This window comes from Lonchura striata, chromosome 1, assembly GCF_046129695.1.
Source record: "Lonchura striata isolate bLonStr1 chromosome 1, bLonStr1.mat, whole genome shotgun sequence".
Classification (NCBI taxonomy): domain Eukaryota; kingdom Metazoa; phylum Chordata; class Aves; order Passeriformes; family Estrildidae; genus Lonchura; species Lonchura striata.
In genome coordinates this window covers 59,555,322-59,572,346 of record NC_134603.1, presented here as the reverse complement: position 1 = coordinate 59,572,346, position 17,025 = coordinate 59,555,322, and the positions used below count along the sequence as shown (strand labels likewise).

Here is a 17,025-nt window from a genome sequence, read left to right as displayed (position 1 = left end):
AAACCAAAATGTCTCAGGGTTCAGTCTTCCTAACTTCCCTGAGTCTGCCAAAACCCTGTTTTCAAAGTAAGGGTTGCAAACATCACCCTGGTAAGAGCTTGGAGTGACAACGCATTTCACAGACACAGCTGAGTGTCTGCTGGATAGTGTTTTGCTGCTGCTCTTGATGCCTTGCAGCAGGTTACAGACTCTCAGGAGCAAGAGCATAAAGAGCAGCAATCCCTCCCCTCCTGTACCACCAGCTTTACCATACACAAAATATGATGCAATACAATTAAAGATGGAGCTAACAAGCACCTCCTTTACCAAGCCTAGAGCAATAGCTCTGATCAGGAGTTCAGCTGTCCCCTTCATCTGGGAAAGCCCTGAATTTTTGATAATCTAAACGTACTAATTTTGTCTCATCCATGATGACACAGTTTTCAGTGTTTTTCTTGGCCTCTGGGATTGACTTACCCTGCTGTAGCAGATGTCCTCTTCTCCTTTTTATCAGAGTTGACTGCTGTTCTCCATCTCTCTGTACAACAAAGATGTAGTTGATTTGCTGCTCACTATAGAGCAACTAAAACAGGATGGAGAACCCGAGTCCAATATGCAGCTTACAGAATCAGTGGCCTCTAAATGCTAGGTGATCCTGTCAACTAGCACAGACCTTAATGTATGTCCCTTGTCCGAGTGGACAGCACTGCACAGCTGACAGATTACATCTCTGGGGACAGGACTTAAGTGTGCTGATCATGAAGTTGTTTACCCAAAGCAAGTTGTCTCTTGGTGTAGCCGCTACTGATTTCTGACTGGGTCCCTCCATCTTGCCAAGGGACACTAGTTAAGCCAGAATGAGGTGAGCATCTGCTAAAACTGACTTTGCACCTCAGCTCTGAGAGGTACTGAGCTGATGGGTTTTCTGCATGCGACAGAGGTTGGTGCTTTGAGGGAATGCAGAATCCTTTCACTTTTGCATGTCCTTCCTGGTTCAGGAAACACCTGCACTGTTCCTCTGAGGCAGTTTCTCTGTCTCTGCTTCTCCCAATTCTTGTCCGCTGCCACGTGACACCAGTAGACTTGCTAGGTCTATCTTTCATTTCTTTCTGAAAGTTCTTGCTGTCCTGCTTCAACATCTCTTTGAGTTTATGTGCCATAAGTTTGTACTCCTCTGTTCTACAGGGAGGTTAACAGACTTAATCTACCTATTTCTTCCTTATTGTTATTAATAAGGGGAAATAAGAGAAATTTAAAAGTGTGCTATGTTTCTGAGAGCAGAGATGGTAATTTTTCATGAACAGATTGTATAGCAGCCTTTCCAAATATATGTCAGAGTTTAAAAATTCTATTTCTCAAAACATCCCACAAAGTCTTCCAAATGAGCATGTACTTGAATAGAGCAATATGTATCCTTTAAAAAGCATAGGCATAAAACATTTCTCTTTTATGCCTTCCTCAACTCTTAGTCAACTCTTTGCAGTAATATTTAATATTGTATCAGTCATTTCATATCCATCATTCAACAGCTGACTGCTTATGCAGTTTATTGGCTGCATGGCTGTAAGCTTGTTTCTCTTGAGTACTAAAGTAAAACATTTTTAAAACATGAGTTATTTTTTCTTAGTATAAATATAAATATTTAAAACTCAATGTTTCACAGCTTATATTTTCCTCAGACTTTTCTAGCTAGGGAATTAAATGTTTTAACTTCCTGGCAAGTTAAGTGCTGAAGCTGTTGATTTATCTCTAGTTACACCAGGTAGTTAACTGGCAAATTTCTTTCAGAAATAGGTAAGTCTTTGTGGTTTAAACAGTCTAATACATTAATTGGTTAATGATTTGAAGCTCTAGCTCACTTGCCTTTCCTGTATAAGGAGAAATATTTGTGTACTATCTTCTGATCTCTTGGTTTACTAAGTCAACATGGAATGTCAGTAGAAATAAAACTAAATATGAGGAGGAAAGGTGGAAACTTACAAGTCTGTTATGGTTTAAGATCTCTCTTGTTTAAATGTCTTTTCTAACTCTCCAATTTACGTAGTCAGATTACAACAGACTCAAAAAAAAATCGGGGTTTTCTGAGAGTATTTTTCCTTAATATTTTCAAAACCACCTATGTGTAGCAAAGATAACAAAACCACATGTGTTTATTAAGAATGTAATTAAGAAGTTTGAAGAGTGTTTCTATTTGAGAGCTGTAAAAGAAGGACTAATCTCAGTAAATGTTTGTTTTACAGAATGCTGAAACCAAGGTGGAGGAAGCAGCTAAAGAGAGTCCAAAAACAGCCAGACTAACACAACAGTCATCAGAGGATAATGAAGTATTTGGTGAGTTACTGCAAAAAGTTGAAAATGTTATTTGATCTGTTAGTAAAAAGGGAATTCCCACAAAGACGTAGTGATCTACTTGATGTTGTACTGCATTTGAGTGCAAGCTGTACAGTCCCACAAAGACCTGGAAAGATGGAAGAAAGTAGAAAACAAAGAGGGATCAGCAGTCTAAAACAATCTCTGAGAAGAAAGATTGAATCCAAGTGTCCAACAAAATTAAAGGTTTATGTAGTAAGGGAAAATAAACTTTTCTCCATCCATAATGGAGAGGAAAAGCAATGAATTCTTAAAACTGCAGAAAGAAAGATGTGATCAAATGTCAGGAAGGGAAATACAGAAACAAACACTAAAGCCTTGTGATACATCATCTGGAAAGTGTGCAGATTCATCACTGCGGGCCTTGAAAAACAGGTTAGACAAGTAACTGTCTAAACTGATGTAATCATCCTGTGCCAGAAGGATAGACTGGATGACCTTTGAGAATTCTTGGAAGCCTCAATTTTAAATGAGCTTCTCTTGGTGTTTTTCTATGAATCCTTTCCCTGCTCTCCATATACGTCTTGCTGATATTTTTATTATTTGATCTGAAAGCCACATTTGACCTTTTCTTCTGCATTGAGTTTTGGTAAAGAGACAGGAGATCATAGAATATGCTGAGTTGGAAGGAACCCAATCAGGGTCGTTGAGTCCACTCCTGGGCCTGCACAGAACACCCCAAAAATCACAGCATGTGCCTAAGATTGTTGTCCAGACACTTCTTGAACTCTGATGGCCTTGGTGCTGTGAGCACTTCCTTTCAGAGCCTGTTCCAGTGCCCAACCACCTGCTATGTGAAGAACCTCTTCCTGATAAGAGAAACCTTATTATTACAACTTAAGGTTGATTTTATGCTAATAGAACTCCAATGAAGAAGCAGTAGTCTAACATTAATGCAGGAGAGGTTAAGGCAAGGCTGATCATGTGGATGTTAGTAAGGCTGACTAGGTTGAAAACTTTTGGATGAGTGAAATATTTTTGAATACAGTAAGGATTTTTTTATTTCAAGGTACAAAAGGAATGGAGCATGAAGAATTAATAATTACTCTTTCTTACTAATAATGGAAACCATTTAAAATTGTCTTTTCTCAGTGAGATAATACAGTGTGATTGGCACATGAACCTGAATTCCCGGTACAAATATTTCCAATACTGATCATGTAGTGCCAGTGACTGATGAATCCACAAGTGGACTTTAGAACTAGCTTTCAACTTTATTAAGTGCGTGTTGAGGCTATTACCTCATTTCTTTGCCATTTGCTCTGCCAGGTGTTTGCAGTAGATCCAGTAATACTGGTTGTAAAGCCCCATGGCATGGTGTAATATGCATCTCAAACTGTGTCCTTTCTCAGTGCAGATCTCTCCTTTTCCTTCTGTAAGAAGGGTGGAGACAGCAAAGCAAAGCAGTCTCCATCTGCCTCTTTCTACTAGCAAAATCTTGGGCATTTAACCTTCTGTATATTTTGATCACTACTCCCATGTACCAGTGGGCTAACCCAGTAGTTAGTTACGCCTGTGGTCCACGTGGGAACTGTGAGTTTAAAGATGAGAATTAAGCATGAAGTTTGCTGTTAGGTTTAAACTCACTGTCCAGTGATCCATACCCTGGATCAACAAATTCTTTAACTAATTGAAGAAAGTCAACATGCAGTGTTCTATGTGGTCTTTAAAGCTAATGATTTACTAACGAACTGCTAAATATTTCCATGTTCCAAATCTGTGAACTGAGCTAGTTATCTAACATAAGACACTGATTAGCCTTTGATAACACAACAAGGAGGAAAATTTCTTTCCAACTCCAAAACCAGTCAGACTACAGTATCCCATATAAACTCTCCTACCACTTTGCGAATGACAGTGTGGGTTTTTTTTGACTTTAAGATTAGGTCAAAATGGGGGTAAAAAAGGAGGAAGTATGGTGCAAATGGACTCTATAATCTTTTCTTACCCATGTCAATTGAGTAAACCAAAGTGGACTGAAGATGCAAATGAAACCACTTGTAAGAAGAATCAGGGAGAATATTTTGATAGATACAAGTTTCATATTGTCTTGAGAATGACTGCTGTATATGCCTTTCCCTGCAGTTCTCAACAATTTCTTAAAATACTCTTACATCTTATAGGGATAAAGCATAAGCTTGAAGCAGTTTTCCCTAGGTGAGTTATTTGTTGTTCTGTAACTTAAATTATTACAGACCCTGCTCAGTTATTCTCCCTCTGGCTTGATCTATTTCAAGCTATCCCTCATTTCCTTCTTTTTCCCCAGTGATGCTAATTATGCCAAGCATCAAGTATTCACCAATAGTTGGTTAATTTATAGCTCCAGCTTTGACTAGAATCCCTCTTCTGAAGAATTGTTAATAGCCTCCCATCACTCTGAGCAGCTGCAGCTCAGCCTTCCCTTTTCACGGAGATCACTGTCTCGTGTGACTTATTTCACCCAGACATCATTGCCCTGGCTTTCTCTGGGCAATGCCACCCCCTACAGAAAGGCTGGCAGGGGCAGCCCTGAGCCCAGCTGAGGCGGGGCAGCCCGCGGTGCGGGGAGCGGAGCGGAGCCGCGCCCGGCACTGTCCCTCGTCCCGGAGCCGCCCGGTGGCAGCAGCCGCCAGCCCCTGCCAGCCTCCGGCTACCCGGGCTGCCAGCTCCAAGGCTCTTCCTGGCAGAAACCGCTTTGAGCTGTGCTTCTCTCCTCACTCTCCAGGGCTAGCGTTGGCGTGGGCCAGGTGACGATAATGGCTTTTCAGGATAAGGGAACTTTCTCTGCTGTGGACAGCATGGGGTAGATGAAGTTGGTAAGGATTGTTATACAGAATATTCCTGATGAACTGCACTATTTGAACAGAGGTTTCTTGTTTTTTTTTTTTTTTTTTTAAATACTTCCTTTCAGAGTAAATGTGGTTTCTGCTGTCCCTATCAGCTGTGTCCAGTTTTGGAAGCAAACACATCTTATTGATTGGAAATATCAGAATGGTAATGAATCAAGTGTGGGGCTCTTTCAAGCCTGCTAGACCTCATAGCATTCTTTGTAGATTCAAGCAAGGTTTCATCACAAGTAAAGGGATACTTGTGAACACAGATAAATGCCTTAGTTTTCCTGTCATTCTTCTCTGTATGTGTTAAATTTGGGAATTACCATTCCAGAAGGCTTTTTTGGATTTCTCTTTAATATTTATTTTTAGACTGGGGCACAGATGCAAAGACCTTGCCAATGATGAAGCCACATTGTACCAGCTGCTTTATGAAACAAACAAGTCAGGTGTGTCTTATGTTTCACAGAGCTAATTCTCGAAGGCTATGAACTTTTTATACAGGAGGTTGGAGGGGAGAAATGGAGCAGAAGGGTAAGGCTATTGGGAGAGAAAAGACATCACAGTGATGGCATTTGCAACTATGCAATTCTGAATTGACAAGAGTTAGTTTTGTTTGCCCTTTGAAAGGATTTTCTTGTGGCACCCAACAGAGTTCTGTTGTCTGATATATACTGAATATGCATCTGTGATGTGGAGCTAGAACGTCTTGCTCACTGCAAACTTCTGTTGAACTTGCACGTAGTCAACATGGTCTCTGTTGCAACTAGTGTGTAGTCAGAAAAGGATTTTGACTTACATCTCAGTCCAAGGAAGAGAAGAAATTTGCTGGCTATGGTGCTGTGCATTTAAAGAAATGGGTCAGGAGGGGACTCTTAGCCTTACTTAGAGAGAATATTTTCAGTTTATTTGCTCCAATGCTACCCTACAAGAGTCAGGCTGGAGAAGGGGGGAAAACTGGCTGTCATTCTGACCACTGGAAGGACTGGAGCTTCCTTTCTTTGGTGCAACCCCTATTACATTAACCTGGAAAATTAAAAAGTGCAGATATTTATTTATACTTTTTTTCCCCATTGTCTTAATTAGCATAAGGTTACAAGCAAGATTTTTGTTGTAGAGGGAACTTGTATATTTTGTATTCCCCTTTCTAATGACAATGAAAGTCAAAGTGTGCTAATCTTTTGTGATAGAATATTTTGAGTTGGAAGGGAGCTTTGAAGGCCATCTAGTCCTAACCCCCTGCCATGGGCAGAGACACCTTGAACTAAACTGGGTTGCTCAGAACCCTGTCCAGTGTTACCTTCACTGTTCCTAGGAATGGGCATCCACCACCTCTGTGGGTAACTTGCTCCAGTGTTTTACTACCCTCATGGTAAAAAACAACTTTCTTGGGAAGACAGAGTAAGACTTTATCTTTTCAAACCCAAAGTTTTCCTTTTTTATATGGTAGATCAGGTGTAAAATTCTATCTGGATGTGGCCATTTTCCTTCTGGTTTAGAGCTTTCCAGGGATCCATGTCTGGAGTTGTACTGTGAGGTGTTGGGTTGTGGTGGGGTTCTGTGCTTTGGTTATTTGTTGTTGGTGAGGGATTTTTGTTTGCTTGGGTTTGGTTTTTGGTTTGTTTGTTCTTTGGGTTTTTTAACTAAAGAGAGATGAAAGGAACACTTTTTCTCCCCCTCTAAAAGGAAAGATCCTATTGTAGAGCTTTTTCAGCACCATCTGCCATGCTGCTGTTTCAAATTGCAGAGTTGGGTACATCCTGAAGTATCTTTTTGTGTGCAGAGCTCGGGGACTCAGCAAGAAAAGTACATTCAGCACAATTCTATGCTGACCCTGACTCACCCCGATTCTTGCTTATGCTGATGCCTGCTGCTGTGTCCCACGCAGAATGTCCTGTGGGGAGTTGTGTAAACCCACGCAGGATAAAAAACCTCTCTCCATGAGACTTCCATCTACAGTGGTTTGACAGACACAGTCGCGCTCACTGTGGGTCTTGTCACCATGGTCCCACTGCATCCAAATATAGGAATTTTTAGATGCTGTGTATTGAATGCTAGTTTGGGTTTTCTGGTTGGGTTGGGTTTTTTTTGGTTGTTGTTGTTGTTTGGGTTTTTTTCTCAGTTTGGCGGTTTTTAAAGTTTGTCTTAGAAAATGAGAGAATTTGTATTACAGAATATACTGACAAAGCTGGGAATATAAATTATTATATGTTACATCTGTATGGATGTCACTCTTTTCCTGTACCCATTTTTGCTTTTTGAGTCTTGCTTAAAATAGGGAGGGGGTAGAATGTGAAGGGAGGAGCTGGAAGGCAGAAGGCCCTTATCAGGAGGTGATGCAGTCCTGTCAGGAGCTGGATAAAAGCTGAGGGTTACTGCAGTTCAGTGACCTTACTGGGAAACTTCTTTCACTGTAAACACAATCAATTGTGGAACACAAGCTATGACTTTAATGCAAAATAATGGCAAGCTTACAGCAAAAAAAATCAATCTGGTGTGACAGCAAATGGTTCTAAAATAGGTGTTATTACCATGGTGCAGTTATTTCCTCTTGCCTGAGAGGCAAATGGGAGAATTTAGTGTCCTGCCTGTTTTCATTATAAGCTAAGTAATGATTCTCATTTTCCAGCTACCCACATATTTCCACTTTCCTTAACCTTCTTTCCTTTTCCCAGTTTCTTGCAAGACTTGGTCTGTCTGCTTTCATCCAGAGACCACTGGTTTATCAAAATTACCACAGCAACCCTGGATTAGCTTTCTGAGGTGGAAAGAATAGAGTTACATTTTAATAAAAAACCCATTTGCTATTTTTTGTACAAGTTGTTTGGTCTCAGAAGTACAGCTCACAGCTTTCCCTTTTTTGGCATGGTATTTCATGCTTATCTGCAGTGTTCTTTTTTTTTAGGGAAAGGGCTGAATCTTGTGTATCTTGCATATCATAAAGTGGGTTTTGCAAACTGCGTGTAATTTTTATGTGTAGACAAGTGAAGCTGAATGCTGGAGAAGTGCTGTGGTGGAAAGAGACCTGTAGGAGTCCAGAGGAAGCAGCTGGGCAGCTGGTAGGATTTTTTGTTATTTTAAAGTTTTAAGGTTTTTATAAAGTATAGATATTTGCAACTTCTATGTTAGTTCTGTGGTTGGTTTGATTATGGTTAATTTTTATGGTTTTTCTTTACTTAAATGTAGCATTCAAACATTATTTATTTCCTGGCAGCAATCTGATGCTTTAAACAGTAATGGTAGGTCTTGGATATCTAATTAGTTAATATGCCATTAATTAATTGATATAGTGTTTTATGGCAGCATCATCTAAATCTTCAAGATTACTTTTAGCATGCCATTGACGTTTGCTGCAAAGTTGGTGCACAAGCACTTTAGGGCATTTTAGCAACTCTGATTTGGTATGATTTTTCTGTTTTTTCTTGTGTGCACCACATGCAAGCAACATACATAACAGGGGTTTGAGGTTTTTCTAATATCATAGGGGCTGGATTTGTTACTTGGGTCATTAACATAGGTGTGGAGCTGTGGCAGTGATGGCTGCTGTATTTTTAGCAGTGGTGGGCTGTGCTTGCTGTAATTAATCAGCACATTAACAATAAATTACTTATGCATTATTTTAGTGCCTGCTATACAGTGTACAGGAGCTGGTGATTTCTCTTCCCCTTGTTTATTCAGTGAGTCTGTATGCAAGATGGGGGGGAGCACAATAGGCATTTTCCATCCTATTGTTATCCAGAATAGCATTATATCCAAATGTAAAAGTGAGGATCGCCAAGGGTGCTCCAATATCACATGCTGCTGGGTGCTGATGCGAGGCTTTTGGCTTATCAGCTAGCCATGAAACAAATTACTCCTGTCCCAGTGTATTTTGTCATCTTTGTCATGTTACCAGGCTGCAGCCCAAGAGGGTATTCTGTGTGCACAGAAGTCCACAGTGTTCTCTGTCACTGATTCTTATGTACCATCCAGTTGGGTTAAGGCAGGATTTCATCTGTAAATGAATTAAAAGTGCTTTTGAAAGATCCTTATTTTGGGAAAAGGAGTTGAAATGTTGCTGTTGTCCTATTTCCAAATGTTTTGAGGCTGAATAACCACTCAGTTCTGGTTTGAGTGAAAGAAGAAGCAGAATAGTTCTTTGCGGGCCAACCACTCTTCTGTCGGGTTAGCTGAAACAGATGTTGTCATTAAACTTAAATTACAACATGACTCACTTTTTAATGCAGTGTCTAGAAGAGAATTAGGAGGAGTTTTTGTACCATACATTAGGAGAACATCAAAACAGCAGCTAAGATTGATAATACTACTGTGTCTTAAAAAAAAAAAAAAACTAAAGCCATCAACTTGTGCTTCCTGAATAATACAAACTATGGAATTTCATTATGTAATTTCTAGACAAAATCCTTAATAGGTGATTTGAGCCAGAATAATGTCCTATTGCAAAAACTGTACTAAAATGGTGGATTCTCCTCAGACTTTAAGCAGTCAGTTACCCTGGTTAGAAGCGTTTTATTGATGGTCTGGACCCCATCATTACCTCTGATTGTGTGTCTGACCTCCATTAGGCTTCCCATAGCACACATCATCAAACACATATCCAAACCCAGATTTTTTCTTTTCTGAATGCAGAAAACAGGAACCAGGGGGGAAAAAAGGGGATGCAGAGGTAAACATCTTGCCCTCATAAATACAGTGGGTCAGTGCTAAGTTGATGCTTCCCATCCTGTGTGCTGTTAAATGGGTGAAATTCAAATTCCTTGCCAGAACCTGTTGGGCCTAAGAAATTCTGGGTTGTAATTTCTTAATTCATGCCCCCCTTTAAGTAATGTTCATTCATGATAGGGTAATTAGCTCTATTGACTTTGCCAAAATTAAAAAGAATGTGAATTGAGCTTAAAAAATCAAAAATCCATTGACTCGTCTTTCCAACATTAAAGGGTTGGTCTGGAGTGTAGAAAAACTTTCTTATTTTCTTATGTTCAGGTTGATGCCCAAAGAGTATGGAAGGGTAGGGAGAGAGCCACTGTAGCTGCATCCTCTTGTCCAGCAGCAGTTCTGCAAAAATAGCAGCTTGGATGTGTAATGGGTATAGCTCTGGAAGGAGAGCCAAGCAGCAAAAAGCCCACTGTGAAAGGATTATGAAAGTAGAGAACAACAGCAATTGTAAACACCCCATGCAAGCTGTTTTTGGTAGTGACCCTGAGAACATATTTTTATTCCTATGCTGGATTAATCTAAATTGTGCTTCAGCCTCATGTATGGCATTTGCAACTGTGTCCACAAGACTGAAAATGAATCTGATGGTGATGGAGAATGAAAGCAAGAAGAAATGCACAGCATTCGAATGAGTGAATGAAAATTTGCAGGACTTGGCATCTGTCAGTCTCCCCTTGGCACTCCCATCACTGTACCCTGGAGCTCTGTGAAACTCCAGGGCTCCGGTACCATGTCAGGCAGGAAATCCAATCCATACTTGAAGCTGTGGGTTTCTATTACGCATTTGTTTGAGGAGGCTGACTGTGGTTTGGCTTAACTCCTTCAAACACATGGCTCAGCAGCACTCGTGCAGTAGTTCAGTTTTAGGGGTGGGACAGTGGCCCTTTAAGTGCTGACAAGGAGGAACAGAGCAGAAATTCACATCTGAGATAATCCATTTTTGATGAGGAAAATAGAAGTGAAAAGGACCAGTATTTACTGGTGTGCACACACTGGTACTTGTACAGAAACATCCTGGTGGCGACAAGACTGCAGTCGCTCACAAGCCTTGCAGGGAGCAGAGAACAGCCATGATAATGCTGCTCTTTATTTCCAGTGCTGTTCAGAGCAGGCTCCCTCTCTAGAGCCTTCCCTATGCTTCCCTTCCCTGTTGCCAGTGAAAAGCTTGGCCTTCTCTAGTCCTTTTAATAGTCCCACTTCATTAGAAGGAACCATTTTTATACCGGATACAAATATTACCATCAAAACAGAAACTTTAAATTACTTTGAGTGATTTCTAGTAGCTGCCATCTATTGTGATTTTTTTTTTTTCCTTTTTGGTGGTTCTTACTGTAGCATCTTAAAATTTCTGCTGTGCATCATATTAATCTGCTGCAGGAGGACTGCAGTAAAAATCAGCATTCTAAAGACTAAGCTCAGTTGTTTAAATACATGCATGGACTGCAGAAAATAATTTTAAATATGTTTATCTCAAATTACTTAAACAGAAACAACCTACAGATAAAAGAAATTCAGGGGAGTTCTCATTTCTGTTCTAAAATACCTGTAATAGGAATTTCTTTTAACTTTGCTTATGGAAAAGTGAATGAATGGGCTCAGAAACAAAAGTGATAGGTTTTGGAACGCTTAAGCCACCATGTTATGTTACAGTGAAGAGATTTAATTTCATTGGACTCAGTGGAGACAAAATGAAAATATTGCTTCTAAAAGAAATACTTGACATTTGACAATATTTATTTCTTTGAAATAAGTCTGCTTCCCTGAATGTTTTTAAGGATGTGGTGACTCTGTTTACCTTGATGGGACCTGCTGCTTTTTCAGCACAGCAACTGTACTGATTTTAACAGAGCCATGCAATGGTTGTGCCTGAGTTCCTACCAAGGTTATGGTTATGCCCAAGTTCCTACCAGGGAAAATGCTGATCTGTGGTGCCTGAAGTCATCAGCTCAGCCAGCAGGTTTGAGGTACCTGTCTTTCACATCAGGCATTGAGAATGCCACTGGGGCAGCTTCAGGCAGGCAGGTATTTGCATTTTCTGGTCTTCTGATGTCTTGCAGCCCAAAGTCAAACAGGAGTAGTAGATAATTTTATTCCAAAATGGATACGCTGAGGTTTAATTGCAGTTTTGACATTCATTGCCATGAGTGAACTAAATTTTTTTGAAAGCTTTTTTGGGCAGGATTAGGTATAGACATGATAAATTTTTGCCACCTTTTGCTTCACCTGTTCATCAGGTCTAAAATATGCAGTATGTAATTATTTTAAGGTAAGGCTATGTCAGGAGCAGGCAGTAATGTTATTCTGTTCTCTTTTACTTACTTTCAGTCTGTCTTGGTTTTTGTACCCTGTTCAGTCTTTTGTGTAAACAAAACATCCTTAAAGTGGCCACAAGACCCTCTTGTTTGGTCTTCAGATTTTATTTCTGTAGTATCTTCATTCCTCCTGCATTTGTCAACACAGAAAATCTATTACAAAATGGGCAATAGATGTGTGGATACCAATTGTACAACAAGCCTGAGTGCCCTATTATTATTAAATTAAATAAAAATTAAATGAAATGTCTGCATTTTTATTCAGCATTAAATAAAAATTCTGAATGTTTATTCATTTTGATTTTTATATGCCAAAATTTCTTGAAATTCTTTTACTGCTCTATTTCAGAATACATCATTCCCATATTAAGATCTGAAGGCAAACTTGTTTCAAGATTCGTGCTTGAAATAAAACTCAAAACAAAAAACTGTTAAGACCCCTGAAAAATGAGAGCATCCCTCTTCATTTTCCACCAAATTTTTCCACCTTTGCTTTGAGGGATCAGTGGCTGGCCAACATCAACATGAGCTGCACAGCCTACAGAGGGACAATAATAAATGAAAATTAATAGAGGAACTTCACTACATTTCAGTAGTAGGAAGATGCATTAACACTTCAAAATACTATCCAGATTTTGACCAAGATATTTTGGTGGATCTGGGCTTAAAGTGAAAATCAGAAGATTGGGTGAAATAACTCTCTGTCACTTTTCCCTCTGTGATAAGTTCCCCTAGGCTCCAGCAGAAAGATGTGACTTCTGTTTATAAATGCCACCAACAATAAATCTGGCATCTATTTTAAAATCAGTGATCATCTGATTATAGTAATTTGTATTTAGTGGCCTGTTTTCATTATGTGGGCTGGAATGATTAGTGAGATTAAATTGAGGAATTTTCTGAACGTGAGAAGTCTGGGAGTTAAGACTTCTAAATGCATTCATGCTTGGGATTTTTCTTTGTCCTTTTCAGCTGCTCTAATTATTTCCATGATGCCCAGGTTTTGTTTTTTTTCCCTATGCTACTAAAGTACTATAATCCAAATGCAGAGTCACGTCCAGCATTATTTCAGTCTATATTCATACTGCAGGAGCATCTAGTCAAGGACTGGACCTCACTGAGCCTTTTGGTCTGTAATCATTAGACCATAACAAGGTTGCTCTTCACCTGTTACTGCTGATTCCCATTTCTGAGAGTAGGTATTTCCCTGACAGTCAGACTGCTTTTACACCAAGCAGTATTTTGCTCTTAACTGTAAGACAAGGACCAAATTGCTCTAGATTTTGCGGAAATTGCTCTAGACTAACTATAGTTTCCTGATAAAGGCTGTTCCATTTGGGTGAACTCAGTAGCAGATTCTCAACAGCGCAATTATTTTCTGTGGATGTGTACTTGATTAACAGCCTCTCTAAAGGCTGTTGCTGCTCTTGACAGGGTTGCAGCTGCAATGTCACACCTGTGGCAATACAGCTCTGCTGGTGACTGCTCCTGAAGGCAAGTGTTTAAATTATCCTCTCTTCAGCCCAATAATCTTCTTATATTGACTTGTAATTTGTTGTTCAATTTTGACTAATTATGAGGAAGGGCAAATGTCTTTCTAGTTTCCGAGTTAAACGCTTGCCACCCATGGGTTATTTTTGTTTCATGTATGTGCTGATTGAAAATGTCTCATGCAATGAAAATATTTTCTTAGTTCTCATGTAGAAAGACCCCTTTTAGCTCTGCTTAAAGGTACCTATTAGGAGATTTCTGAGACTGAAATGTTTTTGCAAATTAATGCCAAGATTCCATTTAAAAAGAAAATAAGGAAAAAGAAGCAGTGGAGCTGGCCCCTCAAGAAAAGAGGAGTTAATGTCTTGAAATCAGCATGCTATTTAAAATCACACATTGCTTTGGCTAGTGACATTCAAGCACTACTTGGCATGTCCAAATAACTGGCTTTTCTAGTCAATTCCCTGTCTATTTTCAGAGTATTATAATCATGTTCCTTATCAGGAATGAATTGTGGGAGAAGTCAGAATATAAGATTGTTTGACAAAGGGAGCTATTTAGAATTTAGAGCATTTTCTCTTCCATCTCTATTAGTTTGCTTGTGCTGACATAATTGTGATACAACTCTGCAGTGTAAAGACATGTATTTTTTAAAGGCAATATTCATAGTTCAAATATCCTGATTTAAATAAAAATATAACCCCTCTAATTTAGCAGATTCATTTTCATTGAGGGAGTATATAAATACTTGGTACTTCTGGTATTTTAGTTGTTTTATTTAGTTGTTTTATTTGCTATTTTAATTAGAGAATGAAAAGGGACCTCGATGATCTCAGGATGTCGGAAAGCTGTTTTTTATCTGTAATGGTAAATAAAAAAATCTTTGCAAATAGTGACATTTTCATCTGAGTGAAATATCCTAACATTTCTTCTTTGTAGAATTGCTAATGAGGTCATGTCTTTCTGAAAATTGCAGTTGATTTGCATTAAGTGTAGGGTTTTATAACATTTCAGATCTTCTTAAAAGGTTGTGGTTGCAATAGTGCATTTGTTTTAAGGATATTATTTATATACAAAAATAAGGAACCATGCTAGTAAGCTGTGTCTTCCACAGGGGAGAAGATAAAATTACAACTTGGAATAGGGAAGGAATTTGATAAACCATATTTATGTCCTTTCATGCTCTGTACATTCATCTGTTCAGTTCCTAGGCAGGTTTGTGTTTTAATTCAGAGAACAGTAATGTGCACACAATGGAGATGCACAGGCAATTTCCTCATCTTTCTGATATGTGTAAGTTGGAAAGTTTATAATTTTCTGTGGACTTTAGCACATAGTACAAGTTGGAGATCTTGCCCATATGCTGCTTATGCTAAAATCGTGTGAATCAGAGGTGGTTTGTTTTGTGGTTTGGGGTGTTGTTTTTTTTTAATTAACACATCTGTGGCTGAGCATCTCATTTTTGAGAATACTGGTAAACAACTTAATGTTTTGAACAAAATTCACGAATCATTAAAATCCATCACAAGGATGTGACTTGAATGAAATATTATAAAACAAAATTTAAGAGGTGAGAAATACATCTTGTATGGGAGACTGTAGAAAAGGACAGAGTGGAATAACCTTCTTCTTTCCTAATTACAGCCTCTTAGCCTAGTGTTTGGGTTTTGAGTGGAGGGATTTTCCTTGTGTTTTGGAGTGTAGTTTATTGGGAGGTTTGTTTAGCGATTTTGGGGGTTTTGGGGGGCTTTTTGTTTTGGTGGGGATTTTTTGTTTTGTTTTGTTGGGGATTTTTTTTTTGTGTGGATTTTTGTTGTTTTTGTTTGGCTTATTTGGGTTGGGTTTTTTTGTTTTGTTTCGTTTTTCCTCATGTGTTAGTATCTAGTTGTGCTAAAAATGTTGGATCAAATGAACTTTTAGGTTTCTGCCTAAGGCTTTGGGGAGAGACAGATGGATCTGGGATTAGAAACACATCTGTATCTGTTTTGTCATTCTTAAAACTACTTCACCATTCAGAACACAGGGTCTCAAGGCTGGAACTCTTAACTAAAGGATTACTTGTAGATTACTTGTATCCTAACACCTTTTAAATTATCCCGGTGGTCGCGGATTTCATCTGAGAAGGCAGAAGAGAAATTCCAGGTCTGTGAAAACACTTAACTTAAAATGTCCTGCCAACAGTTCTACCTCGGCCTTTATATGTGATAGCCAACATATCTCAGATGACCTCAGCTCTCAGGGGAACATAAGAATAGAGGCATTCTCTGCGTGCATGAGTGGCTGGAATAACACTGTGCTTGGTGATCAAATGAACAATCCCTTTGAGCTTTCGAGATAGTACCCCCTCTCACAGGGCATCGGAAAGCATTTCTTTAACAATTATGCAACAACAAAGCACAATAGGGTCACTGGTTGCCATGATTTCTTTCCGAGGAGGAAAGTCAGAGTTTGTTACCTTGTTAGTATCTCAAACTGAACCGGTTTGGCAGTTGAGAAGTGCAGCCTGATCTGTTGCCAGATCCCTGGTTTTAGTGGAATAGGGTGCTGCAGAAATAAATGTTTGAGATTTTTTGTGTTTTAGCCTGCCTGGTGCTTTTTCTTTTTTTTAATACCTCCCCCTATGCTCCCCCAGTCTCTTATCTGGGTTCCTGGTCTTTCTCAAAGCAGTTTAAAGATCTTCCTGTTGTAAACAGAACCTGTACTACGGACTGTGCTTTTCTTATGCTCCGGGTCATTTCTCCAGCCCAGTGGTTGTCCTTTTTACTGTGACTGATTCCTTCTATGTGACTACACTATTTTACTGCTGTTGTCTGCTTTTGCTTGCCACCAGGCTTTTTTTCCCTGTGTTTTTCTCACCATATTTTCTTCTCACCTGCTGATCCATTCATTTCTGCCAGACCTTCTTTAGCTGCCTTTGTATCCTTCCATCTGGCTGGTTCCTTCCTTTTCTTCCTTATCCTCTTCTCCTCTTTGTGGTCTTCCTTTACTGCCAGGGGTCACTACTTCAGATGCTTTCTAGCATCTTCTCTACCAACAAACACACAGAGTTCTCCTGGTAAGCTTCTTGATTATTGACCTGGTTATTCCCACAAATATTCTAAACGATATTAGCCCATCTGTCTCTCTTCTCTTATCCCTGATCATCAGAAAAAGAAAAAATGTCCATATGCTGAGTCAATCTGAAGTAATTTAGATGCTACCTTTTTTGATTTTCAAATGTTGAATGTGGGACACTACAAACCAGTGAATATTCCAGCCTTGCACAAATGAATGCTGATGAGATGACCTGGGATAATAGCATTGCTCAGTGCTGTTGGAGCCATTCTACTGAAATAACAAATTATAGTAAA

At 39.2% G+C, this 17,025-nt stretch overlaps 1 protein-coding gene across 3 annotated transcripts in view; it reads left to right on the top strand.

The window, feature by feature from the left end:
• Window positions 1-17,025, top strand: part of MBP (myelin basic protein) — an 85,791-nt gene that overhangs the window by 28,112 nt on the left and 40,654 nt on the right. For all 3 annotated transcript variants that reach the window (XM_021530851.2, XM_021530849.2, XM_021530848.2), the window contains exon 2: window positions 2,220-2,310. In XM_021530851.2, the coding sequence (XP_021386526.1) occupies window positions 2,220-2,310 (91 nt within the window). The remainder of the gene's footprint in view (window positions 1-2,219; window positions 2,311-17,025) is intronic.